A 19,677-nucleotide genomic window follows, 5' to 3' on the forward strand; every position below is an offset into this window, starting at 1 on the left:
AAACTGAATGTTTATTTAAAATGTTGATCATTGTGTGTATAAACCGAAAACATAAGGGCTCCAGAAAAAAAGAAAACAAATGACGAATACACTGAAGCAGTAATCTATTTTAAACTGGAGTGGACTCTTGGTCCTTAAAATTTTTATAAGAATATTTTTTTATTGTTTAACTTACAAATCCATCACACAAGCACATTTTGGTAACTAAAATATCAAGCATTTTTCTCTGCCAATGGCGTCTAAAGTAACATTTGTTCAATCTTATATTGGTCCTGAACAAAAATCAAGTTGCTTGTGGTTGAGGATATCTTTTTGGAAACACAGTTGTTCATGGGCCGAGTATGGATAAAGTGCATTTCTCTAGCCATGGGGGAATACAAATCCCATGATGCATCACTAACCTAAGCATTGTGGGGTATGTAGTTCACAAACAGCCGGAGAGCTTAACGTTTGCTTATTCCTAGATTTAGGCACCTATAGGCTTATTGATATGCTCGATATTCTTAAAAGATAAATTCTCAATAGATCTCTTTGTTGGTTAGTAAGTATTAATCAAAACAGAATCTGTCATACGATCTCACCAATCATTTCATAGTAATAACAATAATCAAAACTGGGCATTAACTCATCATTCACCTCAACTATATCCTTTTTTTTATATAAATGTTACATTGTGTATGTGTTAGTTTGTAAAACTGTCTTAGGAAAATAAGTAAATGAACTACAACAGGAAGAAACCAAAACAAAATTTGCTTTTCGGCAATGGTCTATGAGTACCCATGTTAAGCATTTATTGTTGCCAGAAGTCTCTAGAAGACATTTAATAAAAACAAAATGCTAGTAATTCTGGCATCGAGAGGAAGTAGTACCCGTGTCCTGTAAAGTGGTAAGATGGCCATTGTTGCCTGCGAAGACCATGCAACCGAAGATTTATTTTAGGCGGAAGAGGTATTGGCTCCTGTGGGATAGCATATAGCCATTAACTATGACTAGCCTGGAACTTTACTTTTCCCTTTTTCTGAATGTACGCACTGCTTCAAATCCAGTATGGGTAAAGACACGACGAAAGGATGTTAGACATATTTACAAATGTTCTGGTCGAAGAATTGCTCTGTATAAAATGTTTAAGAAGGGAATATATCTGTATGAACCAAGTGTTTGAATTACACAGTTGGGTAGTATGTCTGGGGGCAAAAAGACATGCAGAAAGCTTCTGACCTGTAAGCTTGTACCGGTAACTCAATGTTGGTTATGTAGTGGTGGAAAGGATGCCTGTTAGTGGTTTGTGTTGTTAGCCTTTCAAATAAACAACTTTACACAATGATACATGTTTTTTTTATTCAATGAATTGTCATTTTATATCTGCTCTCTATGAGGATGTGTTTGCTTCTGCATGAATGTGCTGAAATGAATGATCATTATCTAGAAATGTTGTAGAAATACAGCAAAATACTTATTACTACATATGGCAGTGCCAATGACATCTATTAGACTTGCAAAATCGATTCAAACCTGATTTTCATTTCATTTTTTGTCAAATTTGTTTTCCAGCCATTCGGTTTGAACATAATTTGGGGACAATTTTTGATTCAGGAATGTCATTTGGGAGTTTCCCAAAGGGGAGGTTGCTGACACCTTCTGGACTCGCCTTTCACCTACCAAAGGTTAAAGATGTGTGTGTTCTACATGAACACACACATCTAGGAGCATGCTATGGGACTCAGTATGATAAATTGATCCCTCCGAGTAAGAAACATATGGCAGCAGTAGTAGCAGGGCACTGGTAGTAGGTTTAAAGTGGCACATATTCAGGCCCACCGTGTAGGACACTGAATTTCAAAGGCAGGGCAAAGGGGAATGACTGAGAAATAGACTGACCTCCTCCCCATTTTAGAAACAAGAACAAAAATAGACAAAACAAGAAATAAAATCATATATATTACATGAAAGAAAGATAAAAAAATTGTCAGGATTTAAATTTTAAACAACAAAAAGACCTAGTAGAATGCCTAGTTTTGTTGCCAATATTTATCAACGAAGAATAATATATAAGATAGAAAGATAATACAAAATATTTTGTGTTTTGCCCTAAAATAAATAAGTAAAAAATGTCTGATGTAGTCTCTATAAGTGGTATATATAAATTATATACATACACTACAGCTTCTTTAATCTACCCTACACCAGTACATTTTCTACACCGAAATAAACTATTATTACTTTATTATTACAGTATTGTTTATGAGCAAGGAGCATTAATCTCAGCCTCTGCTAAGCTAACTGTCACTGTCTCCAACTGTCACACTCCAACTCCCATCAGTCTGTAACTGCTGCTACTGACAAGCTAATATGGTGTCACCATACTTCTAATACCGTATTGGCTCGAATATAGGCCGCACTTTTTTCCCCCACTATATTCGGGGTCTAGCGCCCAACGCCCGGGACATGCAGTCCCGGGCGCCGGGCAGGCAGCGGGGTTAGGATACAGATCCCCCGCAGCGGTGCAGGGGACCTGTATCCTACTCTCCGATACGTTCAGACAGCCTCCCCTGCCAGCACTTCCCACAGGGGGAGTGCCGGCACAGGAGGTTGTCTAAGCGCATCGTGCGGACGGTCACTGGCTGCCGCAATGTGGGAAAACAGCCTCGTCGCACGCTGTGCTTTAACAATCTCCCTTGCCGGGAATTCCCACGGGAGGAGTCCCGGCAAGGGAGATAGTTAAAGCACATCGTGCAGACGTGCCGGCAGCGGAGGTCGTTTATGCGCATCGCCGCAGCCGGTGACTGTCCGCACGATGCGTTTTACCTCTGCCCCCAAGACTTACCAGAGCAGACTCCCGGGTGTCTTGCGGAGCCGGCGGGGGACATCTACACAATACGCGTATACAACTTCCGGTGCCGGCACATCCGCTGAGTGCCGGCACCGGAAGTTGTATACGCGTATTGCGTAGATGTCCCCCGCCGGCCCCGCAAGACACCCGGGAGTCTGCTCTGGTAAATCGGGGGGGGGGGGGCAGAGTGGCAGCATATCTCGGGGGGGAGGAGGAGGACAGTGGCAGCATATCTCGGGGGGGGGGACAGTGGCAGCATATCTCGGGGGGGACAGTGGCAGCATATCTCGGGGGGGGGAGTGACAGCATATCTCGGGGGGGAAGACAGAGTGGCAGCATGTTTTTTTGGTGCTTTTTTAAAGAAAAAAACTTTTTCTTTAAAAAAGCACCAAACTTTTAGGGTGCGGCCTATATACGGGGGCGGCCTATATCCGAGCCAATACGGTATATCTAAAGCTTGTCTCTTCCCTTGTACATGCTGATTGGCCAGAAAGTGAAAGAGAAAAACTCCCACAGGTTATTGGACCCATCAATCACAGCTATTACCGTCAATGAGACCATCTTTTTTTACTACTACTATATATACCTCCTACACATGGCCCAGCCCTCTTTACCTCATGAAGGAGCGCCAAAACAGCTTCTAATGGCGGTGGCTACACGTGGTAATGAATAGACAAGTCATAACAACATTTCTGCAATTTTGTAATTTGTTTTTGGCAGCTTCGCAAGGGATCGCCCTGGTTTTCAAATGCACAAAACAGGCGATTCTTGCTGAAAAAACAAGTTTGTTAAGATGCGTGTAAAACCATAGAATTCAAAGAGGGTGTACTTTCTTTTTCACACGACTGTAGGAGTGAGCCTTTAATGGTGTAACAGATAAGGACCAAGAGTGAGGAGAAATCTAAGGCAGACAGCAAAAGAGGAACCACTGTCAGTGGCCGACTAGGGTGACCACATTTCATTTCTGACATTCGGGGACACACTATAAAGCACGTGAGATCGCACACGTGTATATATATGTGTAATTGTGTGTATATGTGAGCATGGATGTGTACTTGTGTGTGTGTGTGAGCATGGATGTGTAATTGTGTGTGTGACCATGGACGTGTAAGTGGAATGAGATGGCGTGTGTGAGTATGAGTAAGTGTGTGTAATTTGTGTAAGTGTGTTTACATATGCGTGCCAAAGTGCATGTTGGAAGGGGAGCGCAATGATTTTCGCACCAGAGCCCTGTGGTTTCTAGTTATGCCATTGGTTAAATCTGTGAAATCTGTTCAAACTATATAATCACTGCTTTTGTGATTTATATAAAGTCACCTTAACTATATTGAAACAAGCTCCTTAGTGAAGCTAATGTTATAAACCACTTTTGGAAAAGGCAATCTTTTTCACTCATTGGACAACATAATGACTATTATCTTGCAAGTGTCTGGTCAAATGCCACCTAGATTTTTCTGTACAGATCTGAAGACCCAATTTTTATGAGTATATTCCGTATTTGCCCGAATATAGGCCGCACTTTTTCCCCCCACTTTAAATCTTTAAAGTGGGGGTGCGGCCTATATTCGGGGTCTAGCGCCTGCGCCGGGCAGGCAGCAGGGTTAGGATGCAGATCCCCCGCAGCGGTGCAGGGGACCTGCATCCTACTCTCTGATGCGCTCTGACAGCCTCCCCTGTCGGCACTTCCCATGGGGGGAGTGCTGGCAGGGGAGGTTGTCTGAGCGCATTGCGCAGACGTTCACTGGCTGCGGCGATGAGCGTGAACGACCTCCGCTGCCGGCACGTCTGCTCGATGTGCTTTAACAATCTCCCTTGCCGGGAATTCCCACGGGGGGGGAGTCCCGGCAAAGGAGATTGTTAAAGCACATCGTGCAGACGTGCCGGCAGCGCAGGTCGTTTATGCGCATCGCCGCAGCCGGTGAAAGTCTGCACGATGCACTTAGACAATCTCCAGTGCCGGCGGAAGTTGTCTATGCGTATTGTGTAGGTGTCCCCTGGCGGACCCGCAAGACACACGGGAGTCTGCTTTGGTAAGTCGTCGGGGGGGCACATCTTGGGGGCAGAGTGGCAGCGTGGCAGCATATCTCGGGGGAGGGCAGAGTGGCAGTATATATCGGGTGGAAGGCAGAGTGGCAGCATGTCTCGGGGGAGGGCAGAGTGGCAGCATTTCTGGGGTGGGCAGAGTGGCAGCATATCTATTCTACGTTTTTTTTTTAACTAAGAAAAAATTTTCCTTAGGAAAGCACCTAACTTTTAAGGTGCGGCCTATATTTGTGTAGATATTTTAGAGAGCGTTCAGAGAGGGAGAAAAGTTTTCAGGAAACACTAAAGGATGTCAAGATGTATTGCTTGGAGGAGGGAGGGAGAGAGAGGATATAATTGAAACATTTAAATACCTAAAGGGATGCAACAAAGCACAAGTGGAAAGTATATGACAAAGAATGAGAAACATTAAGACAAGGTCATGGTTGAAAAGTAGAGGGTGAATCGCTTAAGTTGAATGTAAGAAAGTTTTACTTCACTCAAAGATTGGTAGAAGGTTACCAGAAGTGGTAGAGAGTAATACAGTGAGAACATTTAAACATGCATTAGGATAGGCATATGGCTATCATGAATATAAGACAAGGCCAAGGACTGAAAAAGCTTCGAGGTCTCTACCATCAAATTCTATGTTTCTAGTCGTACAAGGCACTTCCGATTCTTCTCATGGTATTATTCCATGACTGTCCACTAGATGTCACTAAAAGAACATTTTGATCTTTACACTCCTGAAAACCAAGAACGAATTAAATCTATATATCAAGTGAAACATTTTGTAACAAGATTTTTTTTAATCTTTTGATAGTAAATTTGATATTTCATATTGGATAAAATGGTTACTAGTTAACCGGCTACATTCAAAGATAACGGATTCTGAGCTCCTGTAGATCAGGATCTTCTCTGTACAAATGTACCTTAGTACAATGACTGCTGGTCTTGCACAAATTGTTGTAAAGATATATTTAAATATATATATATTGCATCCCCCGGACAAAGTGTGTTTTGTAATAGTGTATTCTTACAACAACATTATTATTGACATATTGCTAATACAATTCTATTTAAATGCTTTCTTCTGTATCTAGTACATTATTATTAGTGCTCTATGAAACTAAATCTGAAACATTTGCAACATGGCTGAAGAAAAGACTAAATTGTCCCGACTGTATCTACTCCAATTCCACCAAGCTTGTTTTATTTTCTTGTACTTTACTTGTATATAAACACTTTTAAACTATTTTCTTTCTTATTAGCTGCCTTGCAAAGGTTAAACGTTTCATAGGTGTAATTATGTATAGCTCTATTTAACTATATATTGTTAGTAACTATAGATAAATACCAAAATATTTAATTTTAAGCATGTTACTTTTTCATGTTGTATGGTTACTACATAAAAGTAAGGTAATCAATCCACAAATGGGACAATCTTAAATTTTAGCTCGGCTTTGCCATTACAAAGTGGAAAAAACCACAGACCAATCCCTCCTACAAGGACAGTCTAGAACCACAAGAAGAAACAGATTTGCCCCCTGGATGAGATAAAAAAAAAAACAATTAAAGCCCCGAGGCTAGTGCTTTAATGTGAAAAAAAGTGCAAAATTGTCCATTAAGGGCCATGATGTGCATTAGATCCCCCAATCGTCATGTTCTGAGGTCATACTCCCTGAAAATATGTGCAACCCTTTCCTTCCCTCCTAGGCGCAAGAGGGCTGGATATTCTAGCTCTTTCTGCTTAGAAAAAGACTGTTGGAGTCATCTGAGGAAGAGGGCTCCCCACGAGGGGTACCATGCCTCTCATCAGAAAAGAAGAATATTGAAGAGCCCTGACTCCACTGTGGGTATTTTCAGTGTTTCAATTAAATTTACTTAATAAGAAAAAAAACCTTTGCACAATGCACAAGAAAAAAACAAGTGCATTACATCAAAGCTTTCCCTCTCTCACAGTTACTCATTTGATCTTAGCCAAAAGACTGAGATGATAAAAACACACAGATCAGTTTTACTAAAAATCCCAGCAGTGCAGAGAACCCAGCAGTGCAGAGCTGCTCAATACTCAGATTTACAATATAGTCTGTGGGAAACAGAATGCACGACTGGATTGTCAAAAAAAAAACAAAAAACAAAAACTAATGTATAAAATAAATCCATTGGCATTAACCACAAAGCATGTAACGTGTCCTGTGTCCCCACCCATGGTTGATTACACTGGTAAAAACTCTGAAATGCTCATGGTCATCATGAATTAACTGATGGAGTAACAGCTAGTCTCAGGGTACACAGGTGAAGTCAAGATCCATTCTGGGATGTTTCAGTGCAAAGTTCATGCCCAACACACAAAAAGTTACAAAAATGTACATGCTGAAACCATAACATGGATTGTAGTGTGAAGCATGAGAAGCTAACTTGGTTTTGTTGATCTTATCGGCTGGACACACGTAACAGGAATCCATAGTATGGCCTGTGATAATCTGGAACGCTGCAGGTACCTGTGTAATGGGAGGTTGGTGGCTATGGAGGTAGCCAAGGTGGTATTAGCATAGACCAGTATACACCCAGTGGTATAGCCTTAGGTAAAAATAGCCTAACAGTGGTGTGGCACCCGATACCACCTCACTGACCCCTACACACCGTTGGATCAGTGGAAGGGAGAGATATGACAGGAGACTTGCAAGGAGAAGTCTGAAGAACAATTTGAAATAGCAGTGGTGGGTAAAGAAGTGGAGGTAGAAGCCAGTCAGAGGATAACAGTGGTCAGAGATATGCCAGAATCAAAAGACTGGAGATGGCAGAGTTGGTCCGTAGTCAAGCTGGGGGTCAATAACCAGGTAGGCAGCCAGAATAAAAATCGTGGTCAGAGACAAGACTGAGTCAACAGGCTGGAGATAGCAGGAATAGTCAAGGACAAGCCAGGGTACCAGGATAACCAATAGATAATGAAGATGGCACTATATTAGACCCAATAGGCACAAGGCACATGTAGAGGTTGAATGTATACTGAGGGTTTAAATAGCCCTCCAATTCCAGGCCCGGCCTCTGGAGTAAAAACGTTCAAATGCCGCTGTGCTCTACACTTCACCAAGCTGTCTCACCACGAGGATTCTGCTACTGTTGCTGCTTGATTTGCATGTTACCAGCAAAAACTACAGCTCACCGTGACGATCAAATTGCTTAGAGAAACACAGACTCAGGGGCAGGATTGAGGAGAAAAGAAATGAGGGGCTGGATGCCTTGAAGGACAGAATGCAAATGATTTTCCTGTTATCCCCCCACATTTTAGGGGTTCCAATGCCCATGAGCAGAGGAAGCCAACTTTAGCGGATATACCCCTTTGAGGTACCGAGAACCGTTACAAGGGCCATTTTTGGCTCTGTTACTGGGCCCTAGGCAAGTGTCTGTGGGTGTTAGCAGTAGTGGTAACATCAGTGTTGCATTTCCCCCAGTACCATACAAGAACATGCTCCTTTCCTCATGACACCCATCATTTCTACTCCCATCCCTATCCTTTTTGGCCCTGAACTCCACTTTGCTCAGGCACAATGTGGAATTTTGGATTCCAAGCATTGATGCCTTAACGATGGACCTAGATTTTGTAGACTTATCTTACAGTCTGCCTTAAAGTTAAACTTACTTTGAAGCTGTAACATTGCGACATTTTTTTAATCCGTTTATAAAATGACCCAGTAATAAAACAGACATTTGTAATTTATTATTTTTATAAAAGATAAAAAATCAGAATGGAATAGACACAATGTAGACACTTTAACTACAGGAAAACTAAACAAATATTTAGAATGTTTTAATTTATTTTATTAAAAATGTGTTGTAGCCGTCATACGTTTCTATGTGCTTACAAATACAGATCAGAAATGCATATTTAATATTAGCGCTACAGGACTGCAAAGGTTGGCCAGTGATATGTTTCATAGTTTGGGCAAATTCTGCTCCATTCAAACAATGATTCTATCGCTGTCCAAATGATGCACGTGTAAAGCTTTATGGTACATGCTATATGTACAATCCCTTAAGTCACTCAATCACTTCTTGAAACACTCTTTACCCTAGGAATCATAAATGCATTTTACCTATAACCCACAGGAAAGATCCGTTCTGAAAACGTAAGAAACCTCTCGTTGCAGAACGGAAGGACTAAACACCCTGTCTGGTACATGTCACATTGTTAAAATCCAAATAAATTAGGTAGAATACAGAGACTTGGTAATCTCGACCCTAAAATGCAGAGGTCAATATATGCCAAATACGTTAACACTCCTTTTAAGAAACCATGGATAAAGCTATATTAACATTCAAAAAAATATAATAACAAATTAAAAAATAATCCATTATCCTGTCTGTGTTTCCGTATACGAACAATCATTACGTTCAAGAAACAAAGTCGCAAGTTTGTAAAGGAATTCTACATAATGTAAACATTTTGAATTATTGACAATTACAATTCATGTAAATCTATTTTATGTTAAGTGCTGTAAGGTTTCAATCATGGGTTCAATTTAGAGTAAATCATATTGCCTTAAAATACATCCTTTACATTTAATACATCTGTGTACAATAATATTTAAAAATTTCATAAGTCAAGACCTTGTCCTCTAAACTCAATAAATCTGAGCAGAAAATCTGAGTGGGATATGAATGTCTGCAATAATAGTAGCACCTGTTTTAGCACCAAGTTTGACTTAATACATGTATGTAATATATATTATACACAGATACAATATAACTTCATGAGGTTAGCAATGGTTAACCCAAAGCCGGGCAACTGTGGTTATCCATCAGTGGATAGATTACGATGCTGGATCCAAATCACTGATAACATTACTAATGGGGTGTGGCTGTAACGCTAAAGTGCATATGGACGGGGTTAATATTTACCAATCCTCCATAATTATTATTATTTATTGTTTTATATAGTGCCATCAAATTCCGTAGCGCTGTACAATGGGTAGACAGGACATAACAAGTAGTATGTAACATAACAAATTGACTTACAGAGACAACAGGCGAGGAGGGCCCTGCTCAAACGAGCTTACAATGCACTTTTGCAGGTAGGGTTAGTTTCCCCTATAATTATTCCCAAAGCAGAAATGCCCTGTCAGGGCTGCTTTAGACAAAGAAATTATCATGTATAATTTTAGTTTAAGGGACAAAATGAGAAAAAGTGAAATAAAGAAATCATTACAAGCTACAGCCTACTGTGAGTTATGGGAGATCTTGTAGTGACATCGCCCAAGGCTAGATTAACCTAATTGGAGTTGACTAACCAATTCTGGAGAACCACAGTTCTGTGCTAACTACCACCAGCCCAACGTATGTTCACTCTGTACTTCTCTTTAATTCCAGGCTTCTTAAACATATCAGGAATCACAGATTACCGTCTATGCTGATATATATGGATTTATTTATAATGCTACAAAATGACACTCTTAGCAATATAACACTGTTTGCAAATATAGACTCTGTCTTTGCATGTGAACTGTACTGTTTTGGACAGGAAAACTACAAAATAATTCTTCTATTTCCATTCATCTTTCTGCATTTTATTTGAAAAAACATACTGTAGCCATTATAAAGGTTCTTGACATGCTGACAAACAAATTGGAAAATGTATAGTTGAGATATAGCACAGCAAAAATCTCATCATGTATTGTGATTAATTGGATTACCATTACATCTAGATAAATCAATGCTAATATCAAACAGTTCCTAAAAATATTTCATATTAAAATGTTTAGAAATGATCACCCTGCTATTAGTGCTATAGTTTTGGAGGTAGCCGTTCTGTGTCACAGATTACCACCGTCAATCCTGCTGATGACAGAAGAAGAGGCAACACATTACCTAGAATTCTAGAAATATTTTGGCCTCTCTGGATTAGGAGATGTATTATCTCTATAAGATATAAAGCGTCCCTCTCCTTTCTCATCCTGGGGGCGTTAGATCATACAATTGCATGAGCCCCATATAGTTAGGTTTTTGGAATTTACGCAGGATACGGTTGTGTCGATCTGTTCTACTTTTCTGGATTTTGAAACACAGATTTATTTGAATAGGTATTTTTTTTTGTGTGGTTTCTACAGTGAAATTCTACATTCTTACACGGTCATAACATATAGTACTCTGGAAATTTAAGCTTATATACTTTAATTCTTTGAACCTTGGAATATTTTTAATATTTTTAAAATTGTTTACCAAGGTGTCGCTAAAGGAAAGAGAGAGAAGAGTGTGTGTGCAAAAAGTACTTACATATAATATGAAAGATTGTTAACATGCATTGCAAAGAGTGCTTTCACATTACCCACTTTTAGAATGGCTCTAGTTCTTGTATACCTTAGTACTACTAAAAATTGCAACTTCTTGTTCTTTTTTTTTTTTAGTTTATTTCTTTTTTCTAAAAGAGCATATTGTTACGTTCCCAAAAGCTTTTAGATATCAGATAAAGAACAATGCGTTTGTTAAAAGAGAGTCTAGTTGGGTGGGAATGAGACCATTTCCTGTATGGAGCTTGATTTTTGTATTAGAATCAGAGTAAATTGTAGTTCTTCATGTACTAATAAACTACAACACCCATCTTCCACACATAAGACACAGATGTAAGAGGTTTCATGGGAGTTGTAGTTTAAGCTGGAGGGTTTCAGTTTACCAAATGTTGTACTGCTGGGACTAAATTCAAATGAAGATGCAATATCAGATACATGCTGATCATCAGTGTATGGTGGACAGTCACAATGCGTACACATGAGTAATAGCCGTGTGATAAACCTTTAAAAATAAACTACAGCAATAATTGCGCTTAGTGTGTGATTGTCTTGTGCAGAAATAGACACTTTAACGGATCTGAAGCAGATAAATTGTGCAAGATACAAGTAAAATCATACATACGGTCACCTGCTTTTAGCTAGTTTATTGTTGGAAGAGCTTACACTGCTGGTGGTAACTGTAACATCATGTTAATTAACAACAGGGCAAAGGCTATATAAGGGCAGGGAATATGAAAGCAACAAAAAAGATAGTCTCTCTTACTCTTCATATAAGAAAAGGTCCTCAATTACAAACTACAGGACTGATAATATTTGGGTTTATATATGGAATCAGAGTAGTCTTTTAGAAACAATAGTGATAGCCGCAACTGGCTTAAAAAGGGACTGTTGAGTTTGATAATCATCAATATATCCTATGGGTTTCCCATTGTCATGTATTGGTTGCATTGAAAGATCCTCCATCAACAAACTTTACAAAGCGAATTTTGTCACTTGCGTACACACATAAGAAAAACAAATAGTTGAAAACTTATGAGAGTTTTACAACATGGTTAAAATGTGGTTAAGGCCAAACCTTTTTAGTTCATTTTCTAATTTGTGCAATAAATTCTATAATGTAAAACATTCTGTACTATTTGGGATACTTTGCTGAAAATAAATATCTCTTATAATATAATACATTTTTCTTTACAAAAGTCTGCATATAGGGAATCTTTTCTATGTATGACACAAAACAAAATTCTAGCTTTATATCTGTCTATCCTTGAAATAGGGACGGTTATAATTAACTTTTCAAATAAACGTGAAATCCACGTGGTCAAAAAGTTAAAAGAAGTGGAACTAATAGTTCTAATGTATTCCCAATATGATTACAATGATTTAATATTTTATTACCCAACTGTGAGGGGTCCAACTCCCCTAATACTTATGAATGCGGGCGTAGAAAATCTAGATTTTCTTTAAAAATATGCATTTCACATAATTATGTGAGTCCGTAAGATAGTTTTCACTATGACACAAGAAGCGGAAAATTTGCCAGAACTACAATAACGCTACAAAGCATTATAGTCTTTAATCATGGTTGATACCTGTGATTGGGTGAACACAGAAGACATTGTAAAGTTACATAAGATTTTAGGACTTCAAAGGTCTCTTCTCCATCTGATGAAGAGACCTCCGAGTTCTCAACAACTTTACTTTTTTTCTATGTTAGCCCAGTGAAAAGGTATTAACTTGTTTATTAGGAATACATCCTGAATCTCCTGAAATTACTGTGGCCACCAAAAAAGTATTTTTCTTTATACTATTACCATTTTGGTCTTTTGAGACAAATGTTTTAGCTTTAGAAATCTGAATACAAATTCAACATATGTTGCATGCAACAAGTCAGAAATATGTATACATATCCAAATTTATCATATAGGGTAACAACAGTACTAAGGTCTGGCTAGGTGGAAGGAGATGTTCTGAAGATCCAGGTTTCCTACTCCATTTTTACATTGCATATAAAACCTTTGTGAGATATGGTAACAACACGGGGCAACAAAAGGTGTTGCTTAAAGGGTCATTTGTTTAGCAAAACAACTCCTCAAGTCTGCTTGGATTTCTTATGTATAATGCATTGCAACTTGTGCAAGAACATCATACAAATACATGGGGATGTTCCTCAGTGTAGATGATAAAATGTACTGTGTGTAAAGTTTAAATGTGCTGTTCCACCTACTCTGCTAAATGTCTAAATATTTTCATGAAAGCAGTGCTGTGTTTAACATGGGTCAAAACAAGCAGCTGTCCTGGGCCAGGCTTGCCTGAAGGTCTGTGCAAACAATAGCAGAAACCTCTTCACAAACACTTTCTCCCTTATAACCACATCTCCTGCCGGTGCTGAACACTTGGATATGGCATGATATCCCTGAGTCCAGCAGGATGGAACACAGACTCCGAATGAGTATGTGTCCGGAAAGGTCTGTGCCGGCGGTGGCAGAGACCTCCACTTCCCATTCAGGCATGGGGTGCTGAGGGGCATGGTGGGAAGCTTGCCCTTGGCCTCATTTGGCATAAAGACAGCTCTGTCTAAAAAGTTATTTAATCACATCAAATAATAATTAAAAATTCCAGGGAATACTTGTGACACAAACACAGTCATTTAGAGGCTGTTGCCATAGAAACGTAAAAAGTCATCCAGCAGTTTTACATCATTTTCATGTAGCGGACATTGAAACCAAGAGATCTGCTAACATTTACTTGCTATACCATACAGATCTCAATGCTTATGTGGAACAGCACCTTTAACTTACAGAGATGTTTTTAGAAATGTAAAAGATGTTAATTTCTATAATGCTCTGCTATCTTGGGACAGTAAATTCAAATAACTTAATTTAGCATAATTTAAATGTTCAACCCTGTGCACATGCGCTGCCGCGTAATAGATTTTAATAATAATTATGATCTTTGTAACTGATGAGTGTGGTAATAGGTGTATTGACATGGCACGTGAGAATAGTCATTATTAGTGGATTTTAAAAAAACTATATGGATTATCTACTAAATACACTGATGGATATGTTATACAGAACTAGTTTTGCTATATTTTATAGAGTGCATTGATTTTAATATTGTTTTAATACCTGAATATAAGTTCTGTTTTATTTGGTTTCCTGTTTAAGGCAATCATATCATTTAAACAAGTGGAAAAAAATAATGGCATGTCTGATCTCGGATGTATTGGGTGGTGAGTAAGGGGAGTCCTCGTCATTACTGGATTGTGAATACCTGGATATTTGAGGAGATATTTCTAGGAAAAAGCTGGTGCTAGTTGCTCACAGTTCTGGTCTCTTTCTTGATTAAAATATCATGGGAAAATATCCATTCTCTTGGATGATTATGCTTAGTGGGATCAAAAAGGCTGATATGGAGGCTTTGGTGCGAGACTATTTCTAGGCTCTATCCATGTAAAAGTACTAAATTGCATAGCTTCAACTAAATCATAGAGGTGGTTGAGACAGCTGGTGGAGAAGAAGGAGCTGAGCTAATATGAAGAGATTATTTATTATTATAGCTGAACTTGGCTATTCCATGAGGAAAGGACCAGGGAAGAATTTTGAGCTGTTCTAAAGACTACGTATTAACTACTCGCGTATTCGTGCCTAGAATTTAAGCTCAAGATCACGGAGCCGACAAGCGTAGGACACTTCAGGGTTTTTGTACTGCCTCTGGACTGGACTGAGTTTTTCCCATAACTTTTACTTGATTTCAGAGGGTCTGACCCTCATCTATATTGATGAATGCTATATTGCGATGGCTAATAAAAAGTTTGCATGTCACATAATTGTCAATGTTGTAATTATATGGTGATGCCCCTTGAAATCCCATCCAGTTTGTCTTTATTGTGTTTATTAAAGTAGAAGTTTGCATTGGGCTTGCTGGAAAGCTGCAGTCTCAAGGAATTTATGTTATTAGTAAAACAATGGCCAACTGCATAAATAGTGAATGCACATTCTATATAGCCACGGTTAAAATTAATTATGTCATTTATAAGGGGTCATAAAACTTAAATATGTGTAAAAGGCCCTGAACTATTAACAAACTTGTTAAAGTCCTGTGGTCTGTCCCCTTTGGCTCTCCACCTATTGTTTCTTCTGGCAGGTGGGAACGGGCAGGGAGTGGGTGCAGCGACACACTGCTCTCCCACAGCTAGAGATCATATGCCATCCTGGAGCCCCCAGCAACTGGTGTGATTCTTTAGGGCATACCCCCAACATTTCAGGTGTGCGAAGGGAAAGGATGGTTAGAGGATGGTTGGTGTGAATAGTGACAGGGCAAGCGTGCTTACAGACCAGGTGATGGGGCATCATATTGCAGAGGTATAACTTTGTGTTGGGCAGTTTGATTTTTCATCAATCTAAATGGAACATAAATCTTCCCAAACAGATGATCTGTTAATGATATTTCAAGATTCATTTTCTTGGGCTTTTTCTGAGCTTTACATTTTGATTCAATTTAAAGATGTGTGACTTAAGCATGATCTTCAGAAAGACGACTGATTATAATGGGCAGCGATACCAGATCCGAAAGTCTTCATAATTCTTCACTACAACACATCTTTATTGTATTATGTTTTGTACATGTGTAATGTTCCCCAAATCCTTTCCCTTAAGGCCTCTAAAAAAATTCAGAGCTGTCCAGAGTATAACCAGTACAAAAATGCTGAATGTCCAGCTCCAAGCAGATCTTGCCCAGTTTGCTTCTAAGCCCTGGCCCTACCGCATATTATATATTAAAGACTGAACTATTTTTTTCAGGGGAGCCATAATGGTGCCTAAAGATAGTTGGTATGGAGGGCAGCTTTTTTTATGACCTTTAGTTCTAAAAATAAGTAGAAATTTTAATACAATGATGAAAATCGCAAAATTCCATGCTAACCTAAAAAACATCCAAAACCCCTGACTTTATAGTCAGGGCACACAATCACTAGAATTTTATTTCATTAATCTAAGTAGTTTTTGTGCTCCTTTTCCTTTATTATTTGTCTCATAATTTATACCTTTTATTACACTTTTTTGCTTTCCCTTCTTTTACACACGTGTGCATGTATGCCTACCTTTAAAATCATGCATGTACAAACTGTATTACAAAAGGCATTGCTAACGTGCCGTGCGACATTTATAAAGCTATGTTTTAATAGAAAAAAAAGTTTATTACGTCTTCTGCCAAAAACTCCAGCTCACACCTAATGGAGTGGCGGTAACTACATTTTCACTTCCCTGACGAGCTGTTGCAGACGCTCGATTTTAGTAATGAATAGCACGGTCTTATGTGATTGGCTAGGAGAGGTAGATCTTTGACTGTGAATTTGGACTATTAATAAACTCACCTTAAAGTTAAGGACAAAAACATACAACAAAAACAAAGGATGTGTCCAGAAAATATTGGCTACTCAGATCATATGGCTGTCAGTAATCTTAGTGACGTAGAGGGATGTGCAAGAAGAAAGTTGTTTTGCCAGAATGACTGTGATTTCGCTGCTAGGCACTGAGTTTTGATGATGGAGGAGGTAGTACAATAGTAAAAATGGCAATATTACACTTAAGGAGTTTGGATGCAATTAACTTATGGCCCTTAGGAGCACAATCATGTGATGTTACCAAATCTCAGAGTGCCACCTTGTCGTAATAAGACATTAAGACCTGCGGCAATCCAATTGACAAAACATAAGTAAAGCGATTTAGGAAAAGGTGAATCAATAAGGGATGTCCTAAGAGGTTAACTTTCAAATACCTGAGAAGGGAATGTGCAGAATTAAGGAACCAGTTCTGTAGAGTTGTCCTACTTACACCAACTAAATAACACATATTTGCAATATAGTTTCATTCTGAACATCCAAACTTGTTTAGCTTTTTAATTTCTATACAAACAAAATAAGAGGGTATGGGGAAAAATGGAGAGCTAGAGTAAAAAAATACATTCTTTTAAGGATTATCATACCGTTTTAAGTATAAAGGTAAAATATTAATTTTAGTATTTTACCAGATTAAAACATTTTACTATCAAACCAATTCAAAATAGATGCTACTGTTTTATCCACAACTCGGGGAGCAGTGAGTGTCAAATAGGGGGCATTAGAATTTACTTTAAAAAAATAAATTAAAAAAATATCATCTACAGATAAAACCAAATATCTGCCTTTTTCTTAGAGGAAACCATGTGTTTGCGGCAATACTGCCACACATTGCACGACTGATTGATCATCATCGGAAATGGTCTGTAAGGACTTTAACCGCAGGCACAATATTTGAGAATACCTTTGCTGTGTAGGATCCGTAGTGCTGGTGAATGCAAGTTAATATACATTTTTTTTCAAAACCACTTTAGAACTGGAAGGACCGCCAAACATAAAGTTGTCTAATGAGTTGACAGCCGCTTCAGCATGAAAAAGGTTAAAATTCCACGGATAAACTTCACATCAAAAGGACATAATAACAAAACCACAATAGTCACGAGTACCCGCATCAGAGGAACATTGTCATCCATGTCTATTAGAACGGATGAGAACAAAAAAGTGACGGAGGCAATGGAATGGAAGGGGAGACACCCCAGTAGTGCTGAGAATCCAGAAGCACAGTCTGTTCTAATCCTCAAACACCTCTAAGAACAGTGGGGGGAACAGTTCAGTGGGGCACTCCACCTTCATGTGCAGGAACCGGCTGGCATGGCAGGCTCCGATCATGCGGAGGTCGGTGACTTTCATCAGCAGTTTTGGCCAAAAGTGTGCAACGTTGTGTTTCCTGTAGTTAATGTAGTGTTCAAAAGCCAAGAGGAAACCTTCTTGGCATTTTTCTATTCTTTCCACACTGGAGAGACCAGGGCGATCTATGAAAGGACAGCAAGAAGGAAGAAATATATTAGATAATATATTAGATAAATAAAGAATCATTACATATAATAAACACAAAAAAACTGTTTGTTTTTTTTTTCCATTTTTTCAAAAGAGCAGGTAATCACACATTTCTGTTAAGCGATCTTACTTATTTACCAAGACTCTAAACATAATGATTAACATGTTATGGCTGATTTTATCAATAATGCCTGCATACAGGATATTTTTAATTAGTGGAAATTCCTCTTCCCACAATCTCTGAACACACAACACCCAGATGTTACGTGATGACACTAATGAAACCGTCGTGCTACCCACTTCACATATTCAAAATGCAAGGTTAAAAAATATATTTCTGCCACTTTATGGAGCGTTATAAAAAAAATACAAAGCTGAATCCAGTCTGACACTGGAATGGGGAATCCGCACTCCAATTGGGATGCAAATTAATTTATTATAAAATAGTTTCCTCAGTCTAGATTGCCTTACTTTACAAGCTGCACTGATTGATTTGTTCTCTGCAACTAGCAGCATGTACATCCTTAGGTAAGATTGGGCCTGTTGCAAGACCTAGTTACACTAACTTTAATGGAACTCTGCAATCATTTTGTCTTTGTTCCCCCCGAGAAACAGTTGAGCCTCCTTGTACCCAACAGTGGTTGCTTTTTGTCCTCTCCCTTCAACGATCTGTCTCTAGCCTTCCCTTTCTCTGCCTGTTCCTTCATCGATCTGCTTCTTGTGCCAAAACAAACACGGATGAGAAAATTGCCAAGTTAAAAAAAACACTTTCTAGATTTAAATGTGAAAAGGTAAACACGGAATAATTAGATTAATAATGACTAATGGCTGGAGTTATGTAAATGAGGCTAAAGACCTGACTGCCTAAACTTCTATTTGGATATTACAGAAGAAGATGAAGGGAAGGAGAAACAGGGAGGCATGTAAAGCATGCGTGTTTACAGAGGAAGCGGTCCTACTTGAACTCTCCAAAGTAAAACAGACAAATCTATGGGATACAATGGAATACACTCAAAGTTATTTAAAGAGCTTCGGAGTGTCCAAGCAAAACTGTTGGCAGACTTATTTAAACAGTCACTATTGACAAACGCGGTTCCAGAGGATTAGATGTTGACAATTGTAGTTCTACATCACAAAAAATGTAAGAGTTAGCCAATTATAAGACCAGTAAGTCTTATGTCAGTCGTTGGGAAGTTAATGGAAACCACCCTAAAGGAAAAGATTGTTAAATATCTGGATGTAAATGGTTTCTAGCATCAGAAACAGGATTGCGTTTACTGTAGGGAGATCTTGTCAATTATTAACTAAAATAAAAGACCAGGGAAAAGCAACAGACATAGCTTATATAGGTAGACTGTCCCTCATAGCAGACAGGAGGCAGAAGGCTGTAGTTAATGGTGTATATTCATAGTGCGGTCTCTCAGGGACTCTCAGTATCGGACTCATACTTTTTAATATTTTGATGAGTGATATTACAAAAGATCTCAAAGCTAAGGTACCTTTTTGCAGATGATACAAAGGTCTGCAACAGGGTAACATTTCTGGTGGAACAAGCCAAACGCCAAGTGATTTAAGACGAATGGCCCAGAATGTGGCAGCTGCAGTTTAAATTTGATAAATATAACGTAACTTGGGATGTA

General features: G+C 38.8%; 1 protein-coding gene across 4 annotated transcripts in view; it reads right to left on the reverse strand.

Moving 5' to 3' along the window:
* Window positions 1-16,020: 16,020 nt before the first annotated feature.
* Window positions 16,021-19,677, reverse strand: part of THRB (thyroid hormone receptor beta) — a 151,508-nt gene continuing 147,851 nt past the window's right edge. For all 4 annotated transcript variants that reach the window (XM_053466651.1, XM_053466653.1, XM_053466650.1 and 1 more), the window contains one exon: window positions 16,021-18,012. In XM_053466651.1, coding sequence (XP_053322626.1) covers window positions 17,771-18,012 — 242 coding nt within the window. In that variant the 3' untranslated portion in view covers window positions 16,021-17,770. The remainder of the gene's footprint in view (window positions 18,013-19,677) is intronic.

This window comes from Spea bombifrons, chromosome 5, assembly GCF_027358695.1.
Source record: "Spea bombifrons isolate aSpeBom1 chromosome 5, aSpeBom1.2.pri, whole genome shotgun sequence".
Taxonomy (NCBI): Eukaryota; Metazoa; Chordata; class Amphibia; order Anura; family Pelobatidae; genus Spea; species Spea bombifrons.